Below are 22484 nucleotides of genomic sequence, written 5' to 3'. Positions count from 1 at the left end.
TACATGCAATACTTTTTAAAAAAACAACAACAGATTCTGATATTTTAAAGCACACAAATGAGATTAAAATTCAAATACTCAAGAAAAGTTGCTGGTACCTATTTGTTTGATACATAGCCATACACATGACTTAATAGTTTTTCACATGTGAACACATCATGACACCCTGAGATTTCTTGCAGTTCAGTCATCCCAGACCCATCAGAATTTGCAAGAATTTTCTTCTTCACCTGTGGCTTCCAAAACCACGGCAACCTCAAACAACGATTTCACGTGGCCCAAATGTACAGATGGCCAGCAATCCTTCGTTGATTCACTGACTTTTTAACCATTTCAGCTCCTGGAAGTTAATCAGCAGTGGGATAAACAATTTAGAAACATGAAAGAGCTTTACGAGAGGAAGGTAAGCACCTCAACCTCATCGTGATGGAGCCACGTAGTTGAAGGCCCAGCTGGCTGTCACCTCCAGAGAGATTCTGTGGGTGGCTGGCTGGCTCTGCATTAGTGAGGGCAGGTGGGGCGGAGTGACCACAGGCTTCTGTCCTCAAGGTGTGTGAACAGTAGCTGGGCACCAATGGCTCACACCTGTCCTCCCCAGCCACTCAGGAGGCTGAGATGGGAGGATCGCCCCTTGTAGTCAGCCTGGGCAGGAAAGTCAGTGAGGCTCTGATCTCCAATGCCCCCCTCCCCCCCCAGGAATGGAATGGTGGCTCAAGTGGTAGAATGCTACCCTTGAGAAAGTGAAGTTCTGGGACAGGGCCCAGGCATAGAGTTCAAGCCTCAGGAGTGGCACACACACACCCATACACACACTCACACTCACACTCACACTCACAACATTGAAAGCAGAGGAAATGTGGGACTTCCCCTGCATCTCTGGAAAGCATATGCTGTCAAGAAGCTTCTTACAGGGCTGGGAATATGGCCTAGTGGCAACAGTGCTTGCCTTATATAAATGAGGCCCTGGGTTCAATTCCCCAGCACCACATATGCAGAAAATGGCCAGAAGTGGCCGCTGTGGCTAAAGTGGTAGAGTGCTAGCCTTGAGTAAAAAGAAGCCAGGGACAGTGCTCAGTCCCTGAGTCCAAGGCCCAGGACTGGCCAAAAAAAAAAAAAAGAAGCTTCTTATTCCTCCTCTCCCTCCCCCTCCTCCTCCTCTCCTCTTCCTCCCCCTCCACTCTCCTCTCCCTCCCCCTACACCCCTCCTCACCTTCCCCTTCCTCCTCTCCCTCTCCCTCCTCCCCCTCCCCCTCTCTTCTCCCTCCCCTCCTTCCCTCCCACTTCCTTCTCTCCCTCCCCCTCCTCCTCCCCCTCTCCTCCCCTCCCCCTCTTCTCCCCTCCCCCTCCTCCCCCTCCCCCTCCCCTTTCCTTTCCCTCCCCCTCCCCCCTCCCCCCTCCCCCTCCCCCTCCTGACTCGCCCTCTATCCCCGTACTTCCACCCTGGCTGGCTGACTTTCCTACCTGGGCTGCCTTTGAACTGGGATCCCCACCTCCTCTGAGCTAAGGGTGGGTGGGGTGGGGTGAGGGGGTGCGCCCCCCCCCCGCAGGCAGCCCCCCCCCCTGCTGGCCTCACCCTCCTCAGGTCTGGGAGCTGAGGATGAAGCTGGCGGCCGTCGAGGCGCACGTGAACACGGGGAGGACAAGGAGGAGGAGGAGGAGGAGGAGGAGGAGGAGCAGCGCCCCCGGAGTTGGCGGAGGGGGGCCCCCAGGCCAAGCCACGAGGTGGGTGCGCCCTAGCGGGGGGAGGGGGGGCGGGGCGGGCCTCTCAGCCTGGGCGGAGCCTGCCCCGCTTCGCCTCACCCGCATCCGGGGTGCGCGCCCCAAGCCCCAGCTCCCCGTTGGGGTTCGGGGGCCTTGGTTGGGGCTCCAGGCCTCCCCTCCATGTCGAGCCTGGGTGCGTGTGCATGTGTACGCCGGAGCAAGTCCTGGGCTTGGACTCCGGGCCCGGCCCCGGCCCCCCGTCTCTTGGTTGCAAAGCTGGCGCTTTACCACTTAAGCCACAGCAGTTGTTTAATTGGGGGATGAGATTCCAAGAGTCCCGGAGGCTTCCCTCCTGGAGCTGGCCTCGAACTGCTGTCCTCCGGCCTGGGCATGCCGAGTGCCTGGGATGACAGGGGTGGCCACAGGCACCCAGCCTCGAGACAGGTGCTTCTTCCTTCCTGGACTTCATGGGTCCCATAGAGAAGCATGAAGCAGTGCTGACCTCTCTTTAACCTAGGTACAGTAAGGAGCCAAACAAGTAGACATATGCTCCGAAGTATGCCCAGGGTCCTTACCACCCATCCCACAAAGCACCCAGGCTGTTCCAAAACATGCACAAGCCTTCGGGTGAAGACCAGAAGCTGGGTGGATGGAAACCCAGGATTTCCTACCCTGCTGAGTGTCACTGTCACAGTGATAACTGAATTTTTTTAATGGCATCTAGATCAAGTCCTTTGTCTCTGTGATCTCAAAGAATGAGTGTACAGACACAGAGAGACGTGGCAAATATTTGCTGATGAAAGCAGAGGCCCTGGCTAGAAAGAAGTCACAAAGAAGAAGGTTCAGGGTTAGGAAGGAGTCTCTGGGAGAGAGCTATGTGACTCTCAAGATCATGGGGCCGCCCAGAGCAGACCCCAGACCCAGTCAGAGCAATCTGGCCATGGTCTCTGTGTGTCCTTTACCCTCTCTGACTGGGTGCCTATTCTGCCACACACCTCTGGGATCCAATCAGATCGCTTTTCATGCGCAAACCTTCCAGGGACAATGGGCCATGATATGATGACCAGTGGCACACGGGACTGCGCAGCGTGTGGTGATGGGATGTCCAGGGGTCTGCACACAGGGCCGTCGTGTGAGATGCAGAACTTCCGTAGGAGGGTCTTTTGCCCTGATTATACAGTCAGGCTCTTTTTCTGCTTTTAACATCCAGTCAGTCAGGAAAGCTAGATTTAGCACTCTTTCTGTCCTGTACAAACCCAATCCATTTCCAAGTACACCCTGCACTGGGATTTTAGTAATTTTCCTTTCCTGCAGTTGGGACCATTTCCCAGTTGGAATCATTTTTTTTTCTTCAACTATGCTAAAGTAGCAAAGGTTCACTTTCTGTTTTCTAAGTATAAAAGTCCATTGTGCTTATACAAGAGTACAGAGAAATGTTTCCACTTTTCAAGAAAATAACTTGCTCAGATTGCTTGTTATATAATAATTGCACTGGGAAACATTTATCACTAACAACCACTTACATGTACACCTTGTTTAACATATACATCTATTTAGACTGAATTCCCATTACAAATCCAATTTCTTCCACAAAAACCTTCCTATCGGATCGCAGATAAAATGATGGGGGTAACAAATTACATTATTTTGCCTACTCCTTTATTTGACTACTAGTAATGGCTATTAGGGAATCTTGACTTTTTTCCGGGGTCTCCAGAGTTCTAACAAGTAACCCCAAGTTTTGATAAAGGACACTAATTCAGTCCTAATGCTTCTCTCCACCCACACAATATTGTTCAAATAAGATGCTAGGAGAAAACCTTGCAGCTCCGTTTGTGTTGTATGTTGGAGGTGTGAAAACTGTCTGCCCAGAACAGTGCACCCGACAGGATTTCTACCTCATCTCTGACTTGATTGATTTTGGTCTTGTTTTCTTGTTCTTTACTTCTGAAGGAAAATGAAACACTAAATAAAGAATTACAAGAACTAAAGAAAGAGAATAAGCTTTTGAGAGAAAAAAACGTCTTGGTAAATAAGAAGACAGAGCATTATGAGAGTGAAATTCAACGCCTCAACAAGGTACCAGAACAAGCTGCTTGTGGGGACCAAGGCTTGAGCTTCCTGTAGGACTTCCTGGAGTCCTGCAATTTGAAACCCACAGCTCAAGCACAGCAGAACAGTCTCTGTGCCATGCAAATCACTTGCCTCTGTATCTTAGCTTTTGGGAAATTCATGTTCCTGCAATGCATCACCACACAAAAAGAGAAATTATAGATTTAGAACATTCAAAAGCTTTTGTGTTTTCTCATGTTAATGTGAACATTTTTTTTGGTATCTGCATTTATAGTTATCAGAACTTTTAAAAGAAATGAATAAGCAGCAATTTCATAAGTCATTAATCCCAAAAGTCTCAATAAAATATTAGCTTGAGTACATCATTTTCTCACAGACTTCACTTGCTATCCTAACGAAAGTTACATACTCTACTTTCATATAACCTTATTAGAACTTCATATGTGATATATTTCATTCATTATCTGATCTGTCTTCTATCTCTCACTCTTGATAGTAAGCTCTCTGAAGGTAGGATTTTTTTTCATTCTGGAAACTTCCATCCACCCTGTAGACACAGTGTCTAGAGGCTACACTGCATATAGGAGCTCATGAAAATGTCTCTAAAATTCAGGAAAATTAGTGGGGTGTCAGTGGCTCCTGCCTGTAACCCTAGCTACTCATGAGGCTGAGATCTGAGAATCACAGTTCAAAGCTAGCCTAGGCAGGAAAGTCTGTGAGATACTTACCTTCAATAAAACTACCCCACTCCCCCAAAAAGCAAGAAGTAGAGCTGTGATTCAAGTGATAGACCATTGGCCTTGAGCAAAAAAAGCTCCCAATCCCTGAGTTCAAGCCCAGAATTTTAAAAAGTAGTAAGTTTTAAAAGAGGCCTTTTTCATATGCATCAGTACTTAATGAAACGTAAGATATTATTGTTCTTGGATTTTATAATTAAATATGCTTTCCTCTTTTAGTCCTGTGATAAAAAGAGGTTATTGACAGTGTCAATTTGGGTGGTTGAAGACATGCGGGTCCTCCCCTTGCCCCCCAGGGATTGGAATTTGGAACTTAACCCATTGAAACACACTGCTCATTGACCCATTCACTTACTTATTTGAAACGGTTATATGTAGCAAAAGTAGTTAACATAAGGTTTTTCAGAAATACACACGACTGTGTGTACCCAATTCAGTTTAACTGCTTTGAAGAATATACAAGGGTTTTGTTGAATTTTTACAATTTTTTTTGTGCTGGTCCTAGGTTTTGAACTCAGGGCCTGGGCATGTCCCTGAGCATTTTGTTCAAGGCTAGTGCTCCACACTTGATCCACAGCTTCACATGGCTTTTGTTGCTGGGGTGGTAGATTGGAGTTTCACAGACTTCCCTGCCTGGGCTGACTTAGAATTACAAGGCTCCTCAGATCTCAGCCTCCTGATTAGCTAGGATTACAGGCGTGGACTTCTAGCCCCAGCACAAAGATTTTCATCGATATCAAATTCTTCTAGAGAACCCAGTGTCTAGCTAGAGTGAGAAGATGTGCTTTGGGCAGGTCCGCCAGAGACCCGGGCAGAGTCGACTTGGCTGACAGTTCACCATTGTCGGATGGGTAGATTTATGTAGGATGTTGGCACTGATAAGAAATGAATATTCTAGAATAGGTTGCAGGGTTCTGTTCAAGGAAGTTGAAAAACCCCTAGATGGGATAAATGTTTGCTAGGCTCACTTTCACTTATGACTCATTGAAAACGTTTTAGAAGAGGATAAAAGGTAGACCAGGAAATGAAAATAACCAGATCTACAGAAATAGCCTAGTCATAGGTGCATGATATTGAGTCATCATATTCTCTCATCATCATTCATTTGAGTCAACCCATCTGATAGCCTTCCTCCACTGTTATTCACACAACTGAAGCATGTGAAACTCTCCTGACATTTCCTGGCACTGTGGAGCTAGCTATACACAGATTCAGACAGTAGAACCTGCATGGGGCTCTCAATTTGAGCTGAAGCACCCTAAATATTTCTGTTAAATGTAAATCACTAAATTACATTTTTACTGCTTCTTTGATTTTTTTTTCTATGCCAGTACTGGGTCTTGAACTCAGAGCTTTATACTCTGGCTTGGCTTTTCCACTCAAGGCTAGAGCTCTAGTATTTGAGCCACAGCCCCACTTCTAGCTTTTTACTAGTTAATGAGAGATAGAAGAGTCTTGGGGATTTTTCTACCTAGGCTGACTTTGAACCTCTCTCCTCAGATCTCAAACTCCTGAGTAGCTAGGGTGACAGGCATTGAGCCACTAATGCCTGGCTTGTTTCTTTCTATTCTTTCTGGAGGAAGAAAAAAGTTTTTTATTTCTCTTGCAATATCCTGAAAAATCAAAGTCATGTCAAGCTAGGCAGCACATACAGAGTCTAAGAGCATCGACTGGGAAGCACCCAGCCTCCCACTGACCACTGCGACGCAGATCACAAACCTGCTTCCCTTCTCCTGCCTTTATGAGCAGATGCTTACACCTGCAGGAGGGATGAGTGACAGCAGACAGCTGAGAGACGCCACCAAATTTCCTTGAGAAACACACAGGAAGTCAATTCTCAGAGAGAAGAGTTTCACGAACTTTCCTGCTTGATATGACTTTGAACCACAGTTGTCAGATCTCAGTCTCCTGAGTATCTAGGATTACAGGCATGAGCCACAGCACCTGGCTGATAGTGGATATTTTAACAGAAAGTAAATGGTTGTGGTAGGCCTCGGCATGATTTGCCAAAAACAGAACTGAAGAGCAGGTCTTAAGGTCTGTGAGACCATGGTCTACCTGTGACCGTTGTCTGTAGATTCCTTCTGCCTCGTGGGAGACCTGCTGTGATCATCACAATTGCATATTGAGCCAGTGGCTCACATCTGTAATCCTAGCTTCTCAGGAAGCTGAGATCTGAGGATGGTGACTTGAAATCAGTTGGGGCAGGAACGTCTGTGAGACTCTTTCTCCAATGAATTCCCCAAACAGCCAGAAGTGGCGCTGTGGCTCAAGTGATAGAGCACTGGCCTGGAGCAAAAGCAGATCAGGGACAGCGTGCAGGCCCTGAGTTCCAGCCCCAGCACTGGGACAGTACACACATGCATGTGCACATACACACACATCCTTGGACCCCACCTTCGAGTGTCCTGGTTCAGAATCCCCAGAGTCAGTGCTCAGGATTGATGTGTTTGCTCTTAATGCTTGAACATTAGTGATGGAGTCTGCATTTAATCAAAGCAGACAATCTGCAGAAAGAATGACAGACACAATTTCTTTCCATAATTGGCTGGGTGAGGGGGAAGGGGATCGTGCAACATGACACATACCCCCAAACTAATAAGGGCCAAACCACAGAAGTATCAGCAGGGAAGTGGGCGGTGGGCGGGGGGGGAGGGGGGGAGACAGCTTCTTGAAAGACACACATGCAGAAAGCCCAGAAGAGTGGGCAGTCTGGCTGGGAAGCAGGCTTTTAGTGAAATGCTCCCTCGTGGGTGCAGAGGGGGTGATGGTAGTAATTACAAGGAGCTCCAACAGTGTGCCCACCTTATACCACAGGTTCTTCAGGATGTCCTGAAAATCGAGCGATCTTCATGTCCCTGGGAATGTTCCAGGCTGGGACAAGCAAAATGCAGCCAGTCAGAGCTGAGAATAGAAATGGAAGTCCTCAAGCAGCAGGTGAGCAGCTGGAGTGAGCCCTGAGCTAGGGGAGAGGCGGGTCTTCTTGATCATGCTTCTCTGGAGAAGGGTGTATGCCTTTGTGTTGAAAATACATCATGGCAAAGGTTTTCTTCTCTTTTCTTTTTAATGCTGATCCTGGAGCTTGAACTCAGGGCCTGGATGTTGTCCCTGAGCTCTTCTTGCTCAAGGCTGGTGCTCTACCACTTTGAGCCACAGCTCTACTTCTGGCTCTTTCGGTAGTTAATTGGAGATGAATGTCTCACTGACTTTCCTGCCTGGGCTGGCTTTGAACCATGATCCTCAGATCTCAGCCTCCTGAGTAGTTAGGATGAACCACCAGTGCCCAGCTCATGTAATAGATTTTAGTACTCATTTGAGTGAGAAGTACCCAGATTTAAAGCTTGATAGGAAAAATGGACATCAGCGAGTTTAATAATTTTATAATAGCGGAAATTGGGTTTCAGATGGCTTACATGATTTGCCCAAGACCATGCAGCTAAACATGGGGCACAGTGCTCCCCCTCTGGTAAGGCTGCGTGAGCACGGGGCCTGAGCAGGTAGGTAGGATTCATGTTGAGAACGCCATGCAAGCAAACTCTGAACCTTCCCAGGAAAAGACAGCAGTGGGCTTGATGCTACGTCCTTGCTGGCCTCAGCCCTTTAAACCAAAGAGAAGGCTTTGCACGGATCCCGTTCCCTGAGCAGCATGTCGCCCGGCTGCCCCATGGAGTGCAGCCAGCTAGAGTTTGCTGAGCAGAAGGGCCATGGTGCCTACCTCCCTTGTGTTCCCATGAGTCCAGGCAAAGGCTGGAAGAGTCAAGGCCGGGGTCTCTGACATCCGCGCTGTCAGCAGTCTGCTCACAGTGGGGTAGAAGATGCCGCTGGAAGCACACATTTTGTCTTCTTCCGTTCCCAGGTGTGACTTGATGAATGCTTTGGCTTGGAGTAAGTGCCAACCGAGTCAGTGGCGCTGCCTTGTTTTCCAGTATTGGAGGTTGAAGTCCGGGCTTCACTCTCACTCGGCCTCTTGAGCTATACCTCTAGCCTTTACTGCTATGCCTTTTCTTTTTTAATTTTTATTGTAAAGTGGTATACAGAGGGGTTACTGTGATATAAGTCAGGCTATGAGTGCATTTCCTTGTGAACAGTGTCTCTCTCTCTCCCTCATTTCCTCCTAGTTTTTTTCCCCTCCTGTACTCTCCCCCAATGTTGCATGGTTCATTTCCAATGTAGTGGGTAGTGAGTGTCACTGCTGAATTAGTTCATCATTTGTCCCACCATTTCTTCCCCTTGTCCTCCTCAATCAGATAAACTTACATACAAGGCAAAGGGTACAGAAATGTAAACAACAACAAAAAGGAAAAAAAACCTGCAAACAGTACACTAACAATCTTCTTGTTTCCAATTTTTGGAGTTCATTTTGGTAATGCTGTGCTTATTTTTGAGATAGGATTTTACTTTTTGTCCAGGCCAGCCTGGACTGATAGTCTCCTTTTTTTTTTTTTTTTTTTGTCAGTCATAGGTCTTGAACTCAGGACCTGGGAGCTATACCTGAGCTCTTTTGCTCAAGGCTATTGCTCTACCACTTGAGCCACAGTGCTATTTCTTGTTTTCTGGTGGTTACAGACTTTTCTGCCCAGGCTGGCTTTGAACTGTGATCTTCAGATCTCAGCCTCCTTAGTAGCTAGGATAACAGGAGTGAGTTACCAGTGCCCAGCAATAGTCTTTTGTTTTTATGCTCAGAGTGTAGCTGGGATGACAGGAATGTGCAACAGCTCCCAGCCTTTTCTGAGGAGATAGAATCTGGCAAACGTTTTTGTCCAGGCTGGCCTCAAACTCTGGTCCTCCTATCTGTACCTCTTGAAGGCAGGATTATAGGCATGAGCCACTGGAGCTACGCACAAAGTGTCTCCATGCATATGTGGAAATTCTGAGTGACTGAGTTATTAGTGTTGTTCCTCATGAAATTGCCATGACTTCATTAGGAAACAGTCTATCTCTAAAATCTAAACAGTTCAGCATACTTGATTATCGTTTGTTTTGCTCCTCTCATCATCCCGTTTGAGTATGCTTCATAACTTTCAGGATCATGTATATGGCTTAAAAGTAAACCAATGAGGAGAATAAGGGTAGCATTTAGATTGTTAAGACTCTGGTCAAATTCTCTACCCCTAAATTACTGTTGGTGCCAGCCAAGATTCCTTTGGGGAAGGCTCTGCTTATGTTCACCGCTTGAAGCATCTGTTGTTGCTCACACGTAATGGATACCACCTGTGCAGGAGTTGCCCCTACCCATGGAGAAGCAGACAGGCTTTAGCTCATGTACGAAACAGACCCCAGCAGGTATTTCTGTTCTGTACAGCCTTCAAAGAGCACATGGGATCCATCTCTGTAGAGCCAGGAGGGCTCTGTCACTTACTCTCTGCACTCACATTTTGAACAGATGTGTTGCTAATCAGGCACCTGAGTGGGTGTGTGGAACAGTGGGACTGTCACCTTGACATTTACAAAGCAAGAGAGTGAGAATCTTAGTCCCTACCTGACTACAGGAGTGACCTTGCTGGGGTGTTTAGTTCTGATCAGATGGGGCCTTCCCACTGGGCACCCGCATGCACCTGCTGCTAATTGCTTACAGGACATTAGTCTAGCTGGGCCTGGAATTGATCCTCAATGTTAACTATATGTATGTATGTATGTGTATATATTCATGTATATATATGCATACATATCTATATACATATATATAAAGTTAGCACTGAGGATATATACATATCTATATTATATGTAAACACATTCATAGTCTATATACTATACATATAAGCATGTAAATATATGTATATGTACATGTGTATGTATATATACTGTATATGTACATATATACATATACTATACATGCACACCTACATATATGTATATGCATGTGTAGTATACATGTAGGTGTATATATGTATATATACCCACATATAGTTTCCTTGAAATATGTAATTTTAAATAAAAAATTTTAAGTAATGTCTTAAATTATAAGTATACACACATATCTCAAGATATACAGGCACTGTGTAATTTCTCCTCTCTCCCTGTTGCATTTTGCTCCATCATTACTGATTTAAGGTGGATATGCCTCTATTTTCAGGGAAGGGGAAGGATGTTGGGACTCCAGTACTGGGGCTTGAGCCCAGATGGGCATTGCAATCTTGTTTAGTTTTTTTTTGCTCAAGGCTGGCGTTCTGTTACTTGAGCCACACTTCCACTTCTTGCTTTCTGATGGACTTTTCTGTCTACCCAGGCTGGCTTCAAACAGTGATCCTCAGATCCCAGCCTCCTGGATAGATAGGATTACAAGTGTGAGCCACTAGCACCTGGCACACCAAACTCTGTTGGACTATCCAATGCTAGTATCAAACAAAAAAATCTAGCTACCAAGTTTTAACATCAGTACTTATTTAAGTCACAGGCTTATAGGAATTCTGTTTAATTCTCTAAGTGTTAGTTGTTTCCATAGATTACCTGCTAGTCTCCAAGCTATCAATCAACAATGCTAATTAGAAGCAACAAGAGGTGGGGTTTTTTTGTCTTTTTTTTTTTTTAAAGTTTAGTCACTGTTCTAGGATGCCTGGAATGCCTTTGCTGAGGTATTCCACTAAAGGACTATGGTGTTCCTTTTTTCTTCTTTATTGTCAAAGTGTGGTGCAGAGGGGTTACAGATTCAAAGGCAGTGAGGACATTTCTTGTTCTACTTGTTACCTCCTCCCTCATTTCCCCCCTCCCCTCCCCCATCCCCTCTCCCCCCAAGAGTTGTGCAGTTGGTTTACACCTTTTGTTTCTCTTGTATGGTGTTTCTTTTTAAGGACACGGCTTGTAAATACCTTTCAAAACCCTGCCAAGATGCCACGGTGGTCTTTGATTTCTATCTTGTGTTCCACTTGTGACTTCCATCTGGAAATTGCATTGAGCTGTCGTACACATTTACTGTCATACATGGGCAGTTAGGAGCAAAGCCCGTGGGTGGGGTGGGGTGGGTGGCTTCATTCACAGTGGAGGGGGCTCAGAGTTCGTGTTTGGAAGGAGTGTTTGAAATATATATGTTTCTTTACTTTGGAATTCCTGATGCATTCTCAAGAAGGAAAATTCAAGCACTGCCATTCTAAAAGCTAAACATATGTTCACATCTATCTCTCCATCCTATGATGAAGAAATGCTCATGAGCTCAGGGTACGAATGGCCCTGACTGGAAAAGTCTAGCTGATACTTTCTTTTTCCTCTCTCTCTTCTCTCTCTCTCTCTTTCTCTCTCTCTCTCTCTCTCTCTCTCTCTCTCCCCCCCCTCTCTCACTCATTTTTTTTAGGTACAAATATATGAAGAAGACTTCAGAAAGGAGCGATCAGATCGAGAAAGACTTAATCAAGAGAAAGAAGAACTGCAGCAAATCAATCAAAGTTCTCAATCCCTACTGAATAGGCTGAATTCTCAGGTATGGATCAGAACAATCTTTGCTAAACACATATGGCTTCTATTTTTATTTTCTCATTTTTTTCTTCAAATTCAAGCCTTTTTGAATCCTGTTAGTGGACTTTTTAGAAGTTAGCACCTGGAGTGAAATCATTCTCAAACAATTTTGTAATATGATGAAAATGCCTAGGAATTTCTTTGAACTTAAGTACATTAAAGAATTACCCCTAAGAAATTAGATTCAAAGGTCTTTCACAGAATAGAATTCCTGTGATCTTGTTTTCTCCTAATATTTATCTTGGTCACATGGGAGCTGAGCTACCTACTTCTCAAACACAGTAAAGTGGTTTCTGAATTCTTGTCATTTTCTTTGAAGGGCAGTGCTGGAATGTTCCAGGCTTCCAAAAACACATAGATTTCTAAATTCTCTGAGTATATCTAGTGAAATTGGTTCAGTAAGATTCCAGATTCAGTGTAACTAAAGCACATTCAAGGAAGCCAGTTTAATGAAATAGAATGTATTGAGGGTAAGCAAACCAAGATTAAGTGCAATTGAGTATATTACACTTCTACTCAGGAAGTTACCAGGATGTGTAAATACTGATGTTAATGAAGGAAAATGTAGCCAGCGTCATTTTGACTTATAAAAATGAAAGAAACCTCAACAGTTTTGACTTGGAAAATCATGTCATGCCTTTTAACAAAAAGGAAATTGGTTTGGGGTATGATGTGGTACTCAAGATTTTTAGTCTTCAGAGAAATTTTAAACTATTAGACATCTTCCTCCTAATATAAAATAGATCGAATTAAACTGAATTTTTTCTGATACTTTTTCCATAGTTAACTTGAAATTAAATACCCTAGAGATTTGCTGACAGAACCATTTCCCCTAAGAAATTGGAAAGGAGAAAATAAATGATTTTTAAAGAAATTAGAAGGAATTGAAATAAAGTTATACAATTTTCTGAAAATTCATGCAATCTAATAGAAACACAGCAATGGCTGGAAAAAATTCTGACGCTTCTTGCTGAAGAATTGCTCTCAAATTTGACTTCTTAGATGCAAAAAATATCTTCCTAGGTGGTTTTAAGTTGTCAGTGCACAAATGATTTTTCTTCCTGCCATAGTTTAAGTTTATAAATTGGCGTCTAAGATTGGTAATACATTTGACAGTATAGAATTCTTAGCCCAGCCAAGAACATAAATCCATTGACTTAACATTTTAAAATATAACCCACAGTCATTTTCATGCTTGGGGCATCTATTAAAGCAATTCTTGAGTGAAATCAATAAAACAAATTTATTTTCACAGACATTATAGCATAATTATGTTTACAAGATATGAATCCATTTTAAAAACTGATCTAAGTGGTAATTTAAAACTATAAAAATTGCTACTGACAGCCTAGCTAGGAACTGGTGGCTGTAATCTTAGCTACTCAGGAGGTTGAGATCTGAGGTTTCAGGTTGAAAGCCAGCCCAGGCAGGAAAGTTTGCAAGGCTTTATCTCCAATTAACTAGCAAAAAATAAGAATAGAAGCTATGGATCAAGTGGTTGAGCAAAATGCTCAGGGACAACATACAACCTCTGAGTTCAACTTTCAAGATGGGCACACACACACACACACACACACAGACAGACAGACACACACCAACCTAATCAATTATTTTTCAAAAGTCTCATTCACTCTCATGAACAATAGTAGAATTCACAGAGAGATACTATACATGATTCAATGATCTATGTTTACTTTATTAATTCTTGTCAAACCCCATGACTGAAGGAAAAGGAACTGAGGAGCCTATTATCTGCCATTGTCAGATGAATCTTCTCATGTGAAGTCATTCCAGGACTGCTCACATCCCAGGGTGCCTAAGCCAATAACACAGTAAAACCAGCAGTGCAGCTGCGTGGAGGTCCTGAGCATCCTTAGAACAAGAGAATGCCCAGGACCAGACCGCAGGCTTCCTCCTCAGCTGCTCAGCTGCTGTTGACCTTGAGAGCATCCTTTGACTTTCCTATGCTTCCCTTCCTTCACCTGTAAAGTGAGAAAGTTGAACTCATTGATCTCTAAAATGTTTCTCATACCTCTTAAACTTCTACCTCTGAAAATAAATGACCTAACTGCACTCAGTCCGCTCCTCTCTGACCAATGGATAGAAATAGCCTCATGACGCCCCAAATTTGTTCACAGCTGGTGCAGTAGTATTTCTCCCACTGTTCTAGCCTATCAGAAGTCCTTTCTAACAGTTCCATTTAGATGTGTAATTGCCATGCCACCTTCACTTGTTTGTAATCTAGCTTGACTGACGCTGGTGTGTGGTGTGTATATTTGTGCACGTGTATACACACATGCGTGTGAGGCTGGTCCTGCGGTTTGCCTGGGTGCTATCCCAGGGTTTTATGCTCCAGGCTAGTGCTCTACCACTTGAGCCACAGCTCCACTTCCAGATTTGCTGATGGTTCACTGGAGAGGAGAGTTTTCCCAGATAGACTTTCCTTCCCAGGCTGGCTTCGAACCACCATTCTTGGAGGCTTCCGGAGTAGCTAGGATTACAGCCCTGGCTGAGTTTGATGCTTTCTTTATGCAAGATATTTTACTGTGTGCCCTAAGAGGATTAAAAATCTGCTCCTTGTTAGTGGAGGACCACACTCCAGTGAAAGATACACACAGTTTATCCTCATCATTTGTAAATGCTACACTGCCAACTTTTCTTGTGAAAATGCATTTGTTACACATACACCCCCACCAGTTACTATGTGTGGTGCTCTATGGTGCATTCACCAACAGAAGCAGAAAACTTGAAGTATTTAACACACATGCTTGGTGTTAAAGTCAAATGTGGAAGCACTCTGCCTTTCTTATCTCAGCTTGCATGTATTTAGTACATTTTTGTTTTATGTTATAATTTGTTTTTTTTTTTCTGCAGCTAGATTCTTCTAGGGGTGTTAAGGCAAGGTGTGTGTTGCAGGGGGAGGAGAGGTAGCCAGGCTAAGTGGCTTTTAGATGACATTGCCTTATATAATGAAAACACATAAATGAAGCTATGTCACTTTCAACACTTTTCTCAGCATTTGGAGCCTTTGGGGACTCGCTGAACAGAAAACGCATTGATCGAAGCACACACACAACTTCTGAAACTTTTGGGGAAAGTCTTTAAATGTCAGGCAGAACAAATTCATCCAGTAAGCCAGGAAGCTGTTCCTACATGCCTATCCAAAACAGTTTAACCCAAGATTGACAAGGAAAATAGCTTTCACAAATTGGAATCACAGCTTCATACTGTCCAACTTCTCAAATTTTATTTTAGAGTTTCAAGATGGAATCAGTGCATATCTGGGAACACCAAAATGTGGCTCTGCTTTGTTGCCATGCCTGAGGTTCGAATTCAGGGTTTGGGAGCTGTCCCTGAGCTCTTTTGCTCAAAGCCAGTGCTCTACCACTTAAGCCACAGCTCTACTTCCAGTTTTCTGGTGGCTCATTGGAAATAAGAACCTCATAGACTTTCCTGCCTAGGCTGGCTTTGAACCACAATTCTCAGATCTGAGCCTCCTGAGTAGCTAGGATTACAGGCGTGAGCCAGCAGCACCCAGAAAAATGTGTCCCTTTTTATTGGCATTGTTGCCCTAGTCTGACCCTCATGCAATGAGTAGGTCACAGACAGCTGGGTCAGGGCCAGCTTTGGAACTAATGGTTCGAAGTCTTTCTATTGAATGATGCTTTTGTTTTGTTTTCATAGATAAAATCTTATCAGATGGAGAAAGAAAAACTAGAAAGGCAACTAAAGCAGGTGTGTTGGTTTTCTCTAAGTTCTTTTGTCCTAGCAGAAACATCTCCCCACCCCATTTCTTCCCTAATACAGAATATCTCCTGGCTCCAAAGGAAGCATGCTTCCTAAGCGTTCTTATAGATGGCGTAGAACAAACCATGTTGTGCATTGCTGGCTAAAATGTCAATGGCGAGATAATGCTTATGAACCACCAAGGTCTTTCGGCCATAACACTCAGGGAAAACATCTAATTTTCAGAGCCCATTACCAGTATGGCAAGCCTTAGAATGTGCTCACTGAAATGAAGATTTCTTCATGGACTTGCCAACACCTGGGAAACACATTTTCATTTTTTCCCTTTCCTTGTGCTTTTAGACCCTACTTTTATTTCATTATTATTATTATTATTATTATTTGTATTTCTATTAAGTAATTCTACAAAGGAATTGGCCATTCAACAGAGCAGTTTATGAATAATGCATCGGGGTCAATGTCATTCCTTTTTTCATTCTCTCTCAAAGAAATAACATTTTCTTTCAACTTATGGTGAAGCAGTACATCAAAGATGTCATATCTTTCTGAAAAAAATAGAACATTTCCTCAGGCACTGGAGCACCCTATGCAAATGAGTACGTCTCTTCGTTCCTAGGATACTACCTAGAGATTTTTTATGTCTCCAGCCGTAGCTGAAGTAAACTTATCTTTTGGATCCCTGGATGGTTTGTTGTCAGTGAGGACCATCTAGAAAGATAACTCAGAAACATAAGCCATGGCTCGGGCCTGTAATCCTGCTAACTGAGGAAGCTGAGATCCGCTGGAAGCCAGCGCAGGCAGGCAGGAATGTTCATGGGGCTCTTATCTCCCATTAATCCCCCAAAAGCTGAAGTGGAGCTTTGACCCAAGTGGCAGAGTGCTATCCTTGAGAGAAAACAGCTCAAGGACAGTACCCAGGCCCTGAGTGCAAGCCCCAAGACTGGTACAAAAAATAAAGAAAAGAAACGTACAGTTAACTGAATGTCTTACCAGTGTTTCCAATTTTGTCAAAATGAGAAATCTGTGCAGTGTCGACTTGGGCAGGACTTAGCTTTAGGATCTATCAGTAGGAGTTCGGAGGCTGCCATGCTGTATTTCCCATTTTAAGTGAGAATTGCTCCAAATGAAACCTGCAGCCAGACTCCACTCACTGCACTTGGCAATGTCGGCAGCATTCCCCGCGTTTCCCCACACAGAGAGAACTAACTGTTGTCCTTTCCCCCAGAGGCACTCATGCAAGTGTGGTGTGGTGTCCTATCTGACGGATTCTTGGGGACCCACAGACTCAGGGGCTACATGAGATCCACGTGAGCAGTCCAGAAGTAAGAGTCCCCCTTTCACCGAGGAAGAGCTGGGGCATCTCCTTCGGTAAAACTTTGTCTCTCTGGAAGTTTGGCATGCTATTGTCTACAGAAAGAGCCTGTGTTCTGTAAGTCAGCCCTCTGCTTAGCACAGTTCAAGTTGTCATGTTTAAGTTCAAGTTTCCCTTGGGACCAAATCCGCAGGTCATGTGCCTATCAATAAATTAGCTCCAAGATAGCAAAGTCTTTGAACAACCATGACATTTTTATATGAGTCATTTTCATGAATTATACCTGCCTCTACCCAAAGATTATTTTCTATATAAAACAAAGTGTATGTAACAACAAAAAATGATTTCTTCATTTGGAAACTTATATTGAATTGCAACTTATGTGCAAAATAGTTGGCATTTTGCAGCTGAAAGGATTTAATTGAAAATAAAAGATCTAAGCTGAGTGCTGATGGGTAATCTTAGCTCTTTAGAAAGCTGAAATATGAGGATCAAGGTTCAAAGCCAATTCTGGGCAAGAAAGCCTGTGAAACTCTTATCCAATGAGCCATCAACAAAGCCAGACATGGAGCTATGGCTCAAGTGGTAGAATGCTAGCTTTGAGCAGAAAACCTCAGGGAGAGCACCCAGACTCTGAGTCCAAGCCCCAGGAAAATCAAACACACACACACACACATCCAAGGGGAAAGTTTGACCCATTGAAGTTGCCACCTAGCCACACACAGTGAAGTGATTATTTGAGTAGAATTGATTTGGACAGGAGCTGGAAAGTCAGGTCCCAGACACCCACTTTTTCCTTCTCAAGAGCAATATTCCTCTACTTCTGCCCCCTCGTGGGAAGTCAGACACCCTACTTTGTCCACACAGGCAGCACTTTTATTCAGGGATTAAAAGTATGCCTTTTTCTGTATTTAAGACTTGCTTAGATAATTCTTCTCCCTCCTTAGTTTTTATGAACTGTGTTCCTAATTATGCCAAAACCCAGATTTATTTTAACTGAGCTTTCCTTAGCAGAACACTTAATGAAAACATACTGCTCTTATACTTTTGGGACCTAAAGGCTTTTTCTGAGGGAGCAGATACTGAGTCTCTGGGTGGTGGAAGGGTTTAATGGTTTGATGAGCATAAATGACTTGATCCTGGTAGCACACAGTATTCTGCTGATAAATTTGATTTTTTTTCCTGTTGTAGCCCTATACTGCTTCTGTCTGATTTCTCTCCCCTACCTCCTTTCTTCTTTGTCTATATTTTCTTAGTTTTCAGTCTTTACCAAAAACCTTCTGGAATTCTTCAAACACAAAGTTTTTTTTTTTGTTTTGTTTTTTAAGGATAGAAACATAAAGTAGGATTGTAGGAAACCCAAAGAGAAGGAAATTTGCAGACTCTCTAACTCCTACATGTCAGGGAATTGGAGAACAATTCAGTGAGAGATGATTTATAAAACTAAAAAATCAGGGCGGGGAATATGGCCTAGTGGCAAGAGTGTTTGCCTCCTTTACATAAAAGCCCTAGGTTCGATTCCCCAGCACCACATATATAAAAAAGGCCAGAGGTGGCGCTGTGGTTCAGGTGGCAGAGTGCTAGCCTTGAGCAAGAAGAAAAAGAAGCCAGGGACAGTGCTCAGACCCTGAGTTCAAGCCCCAGGACTGGCAACAAACAAACAAAAACAACAACAATTAAAAAAAAAAAAAACAACACCTAAGGATTCCTTCCGAGTCCTCTAGAAGCAAGGATGGCTGTTTTGGTCAAATCTTCATTAATGAAAAGGAGAAGGAATTCATTGAACTTCATTAAATTGTCCTTGTCAGTTAGAAGTGGCAAGGAACTTCACATAAAGCCATCCCCAAATAAAGATCTATATTTCTGAATCCTGTCTCATGGCCTACATTTTCAAACTGTGTTCCACTGAGCTAGATCTCAAAGCTCAGATCTAATTTTAAAATAATATGTCATGTTTCTTATTGACATCAAGCCTGAATTAAATCACATCTAGCAGCGTTGGTAAAATCACAGTCTATTTCCTCTTCTTTGGGTTGCTCTAGTGTAATACAAAACCAGGGCCCATGTCACTTATCCTATGTTATTTGGGACATCCAAAACTAAATAAGAATATTACAAAAACAGAGGCAATCTCATTTCTTTGTCTAACCCTTTCATAGACCAAAAGGAGCCAGGAACCTAGGCGTCTGGTGTGTGTGTGTGTGTGTGTGTGTGTGTGTGTGTGTGTGTGTGTGTGTGTGTGTGTGCTGGGGCTTGAACTCAGGGCTGGGGCACTCTCCCTGAGCTTTTGTGCTCAAGGTTAGAGTTCTAGCACTGAAGCCACAGCTCTACTTCTGGCTTTTTTCTGGTTAATCAGAGACAAAATTCTCATGGACTTTCCTACCTGGGCTGGCTTCAAACTCTGACCCCCAGGTCTTAGCCTCCTGGGCTTCTCGGCTTACAGGTGTGAGCCACCTGTGAGATGCTATCACCCAGCATCTAGTTATTCTTCTGTGGTATAACCCTCAGAGGTTCCAGGAGAAAATCTGATTCCTTTTGTCTAAAGCCTGAGCAACTTAGACAATAGCATCTGGTGAGAAGCAGCACAGAGCCGAGATCCGCCTTGTCCATCCCAAACTTTCTCTCCCACATCGCCGTAATCGCTTCCATTTCTTCCTTGAGTGTCTCGCGAATGTTCGAACGAATTGTCTTGTTTCTTGGCCTTCTTTCTCCCTGTTTTCAGGGTGATGGCTTTAAAGAGAGTGTTGGCTGATGGCCCAAGGCTTTGTTTCGTGTTTGGGTTACGGCAAGTTTTACAATAGTGTTTATTCTTTTATACAACACATCTGTTTCCAAAAGAATGAAAAGCACAGGCTACCACCCCCAAGTCACAGGCCTGCCAGCCAGGCGCAGGGAGAAGGCAGGAGCTGACACAAGTCCCGGGGCGGGTGTGTGTGTGTGTGTGACTTGTGGGGCTCACTCTATGCCAGGCCAGGCCACAGCTGACCTGGGAGTGGGGTCTTGCACACATCTGTGCACAGTGGGGCGCAGCTGCAGGCTGGCTCCCGAAGGACGGATGTCGGATTCCAAGTCGGAGCCCCTCAGGCCAACCCCTACCTCGCCATCACCTCGAAGTCAGACCCCAGAGTTCCTGTGTGGTGATGCTCACACTGATACTACTAATCTCAGGTCATGTTTGCCTTTGGGTTTCCCTTCTCCTCCTTCATTCCAGAAACTGCTGGACTTTCTACTACTTGTTTTAATAGTTTCACAAGGCTACCAGGAGTGGGCTGGACAGGCTAAGTGATCACCCCAATCCTGCTTCTGCCCTCATGCGGAACCAACGTCAGAGGTGGGTGCAGGTGGCTCATGCCTGAACTCCTAGCTACTCAGGAGGCTGAGATGGGGGACTGCTAGCATGAGCACAAAAGCTCAAGGACAGTGCCCAGGTCCTGAGTTCTAGCCTCTCCATCGACAACAACAACAACAACAACAACAACAAAGTCAAAAATGAGCCAGGCATGAATGGTTCACACCTGTAATCCTAGCTATTCCGGAGGCTCAGATAGGAGAATCATGGCTCAAAGCCAACCTGGGCAGGAAAGTTTGTGAGGCTCTTATCTCCATTTAACTACCAAACAAGCTGGAAGTAGAACTGTGACTCAAGTAGTAGAGCACCAGCTTTGAGTACAAAAGCTCAGGGACAGCATCCAGGCCCTGAGTTCTAGGACTGGCACACACATACAAATACACGAGTATTGTGTGATTAAAGTCTCCAAAGACACACAACCTACAACTCTACTGTGTTTATTTCCAAAGATCTGAACTATCTAGAACCCCCAAAAGGAGCCATGTTCAAATTTCAGCCCCATTGTCTCATTTACCTCAGAACAGAGCTCATACACATTTATTGGCTTGTTTGTTGGTTGGTTTACAGGGAGAGCGGGGCTTTCAGTCGAAGCCTCACATTTGCAAGGCCATGTCTGGAGCTCCCCACTTTTGTTCTCAGTATTTCTCAGAGAGAGCATGTGCTTTGACCTGGGGTTGGCCCCCCACCTCCGCTTTCCTGACACGCTGGAATTATAGGCATGCACCACCATACCCAGCCTCTAATTTTCGTTTTTATTTTTGGTAATACTGTGATTTGAATTCAGAGCCTTATGCTTGCTTGGCTGGCATTCTGTCACTTGAGCCAAAACTCCAGCTCCATTTTTTGTTGGCTATATTGAAGTTCGAGTCTTGTGTACTTTTCTGTCCATGCTGGTCACAAACAGTGATCTGCCCATAGCTAAGATTACAAGCATGAGCTACTGACACCTGCTCCAAATTTAGATTTGTTTTTCCTTTTCTTGTTATTGTAAAGATGATGTACGGAGGGTTGCAGTTCCATGAATCAGGTGACGAGTACATTTCTTTCTAGCAGTGTCATCTCTTCCGTCTTTCTGTCCCCGTTTTCCCCTTCTGACTCTTCTCCTCCCCAAGCTGTAGAGTTCATTTTCAACCTAGTGTCTAGTGAATGCTACTGCTGCATTACTTCACCACCTTTCCCACCATTTCTGTGCTGCTGAGGAACTCTCAAAAACAGACAAATGAATAAACAAGACAAAAGGAGAAAACAAGAACAGCAACAAAGAAAAAAACACCTCCTGAGCTTTAGATTTTTAATGCCAGGGATCCATGATGAACCAGCCCTTCCTTTGGTGGGTTGTGAACACGTCACATCTGCAGTGTGGCTCCTGACTCAGAGGAAATGCGGCCTCCTGGAGTTGTGCAGTGCACGGTGTGCAGCCCTGGGAGGGGCGGAGGCCTCGGACACTGCAGCCCTGGGACCAACACCAGGCCAAGTTCCCAGAAAGCACCCACCATGAGAGACAGGCACAGGCATGTGGAAGTGAAAGCCAAGGAAGGAAGCAATGTAAGAAGAAGCCAAGGCATACATGCGAGCTGCCCCCCTACTTCAGAAAGTCTGGGGCAACCTCAGGCATATTGGGGTCCTTCCCACAAGGACGGTCCTTCCCGATGGATGTGTGGAGTGAGTCACATGCCATGGTCACTGAGCAGTTTTTCCACTGTTCATCTCTCTTCCCACAATGCATTCTGTTATCATGACATGAGTGTTTTTCTGTGCATCAACTTGAGGCCTTCCTTAGGAATCGTTCCTAAAAGTTCCAACAGGACAGCTATGAGCAGAACTGCACACGTGCGCTCAAGGAGAATTTTACGTGGCTGAGCAAGCACCTTTGTTATTGGTGCTCTTGTTTAGCTCACAAGGCCTTTATCACTACTTTCTGGTGGTCATAAGTGGTGGGGGGGAGTTGAGAGGAGTTGGGGAGTCCTCTGTCAGGGGCAAGTTGCCAGGCTGGTCTCGTGTGGATGTGGGAACCAGGGAGTCTGTTTTACCTGCCTGAGTTAACAGAGAAGAACTTGAATGAGAATCCCAGGTGTCATTGGAAAGCCTGTTTTCTCTGCTTTCTGCTATGCCAGCAGCT

At 44.4% G+C, this 22484-nt stretch overlaps 1 protein-coding gene across 1 annotated transcript in view; it reads left to right on the top strand.

The window, feature by feature from the left end:
* Tnip3 (TNFAIP3 interacting protein 3) overlaps positions 1-17272 on the top strand; it is a 20508-nt gene extending 3236 nt beyond the window's left edge. Inside the window, exons 4-9 of the mRNA XM_048333352.1 lie at positions 338-403; positions 3619-3780; positions 7329-7448; positions 11797-11922; positions 15642-15692; positions 16930-17272. Of these exons, the coding sequence (XP_048189309.1) occupies positions 338-403; positions 3619-3780; positions 7329-7448; positions 11797-11922; positions 15642-15692; positions 16930-17004 (600 nt within the window). The 3' untranslated portion in view covers positions 17005-17272. The remainder of the gene's footprint in view (positions 1-337; positions 404-3618; positions 3781-7328; positions 7449-11796; positions 11923-15641; positions 15693-16929) is intronic.
* Positions 17273-22484: the final 5212 nt, after the last annotated feature.

The sequence above is a fragment of the Perognathus longimembris genome, chromosome 24 (assembly GCF_023159225.1).
Source record: "Perognathus longimembris pacificus isolate PPM17 chromosome 24, ASM2315922v1, whole genome shotgun sequence".
In the NCBI taxonomy this organism is placed as follows: Eukaryota; Metazoa; Chordata; class Mammalia; order Rodentia; family Heteromyidae; genus Perognathus; species Perognathus longimembris.
The sequence above is the reverse complement of the archived record's forward strand: the minus strand, read 5'-3'. Positions and strand labels throughout refer to the sequence as shown.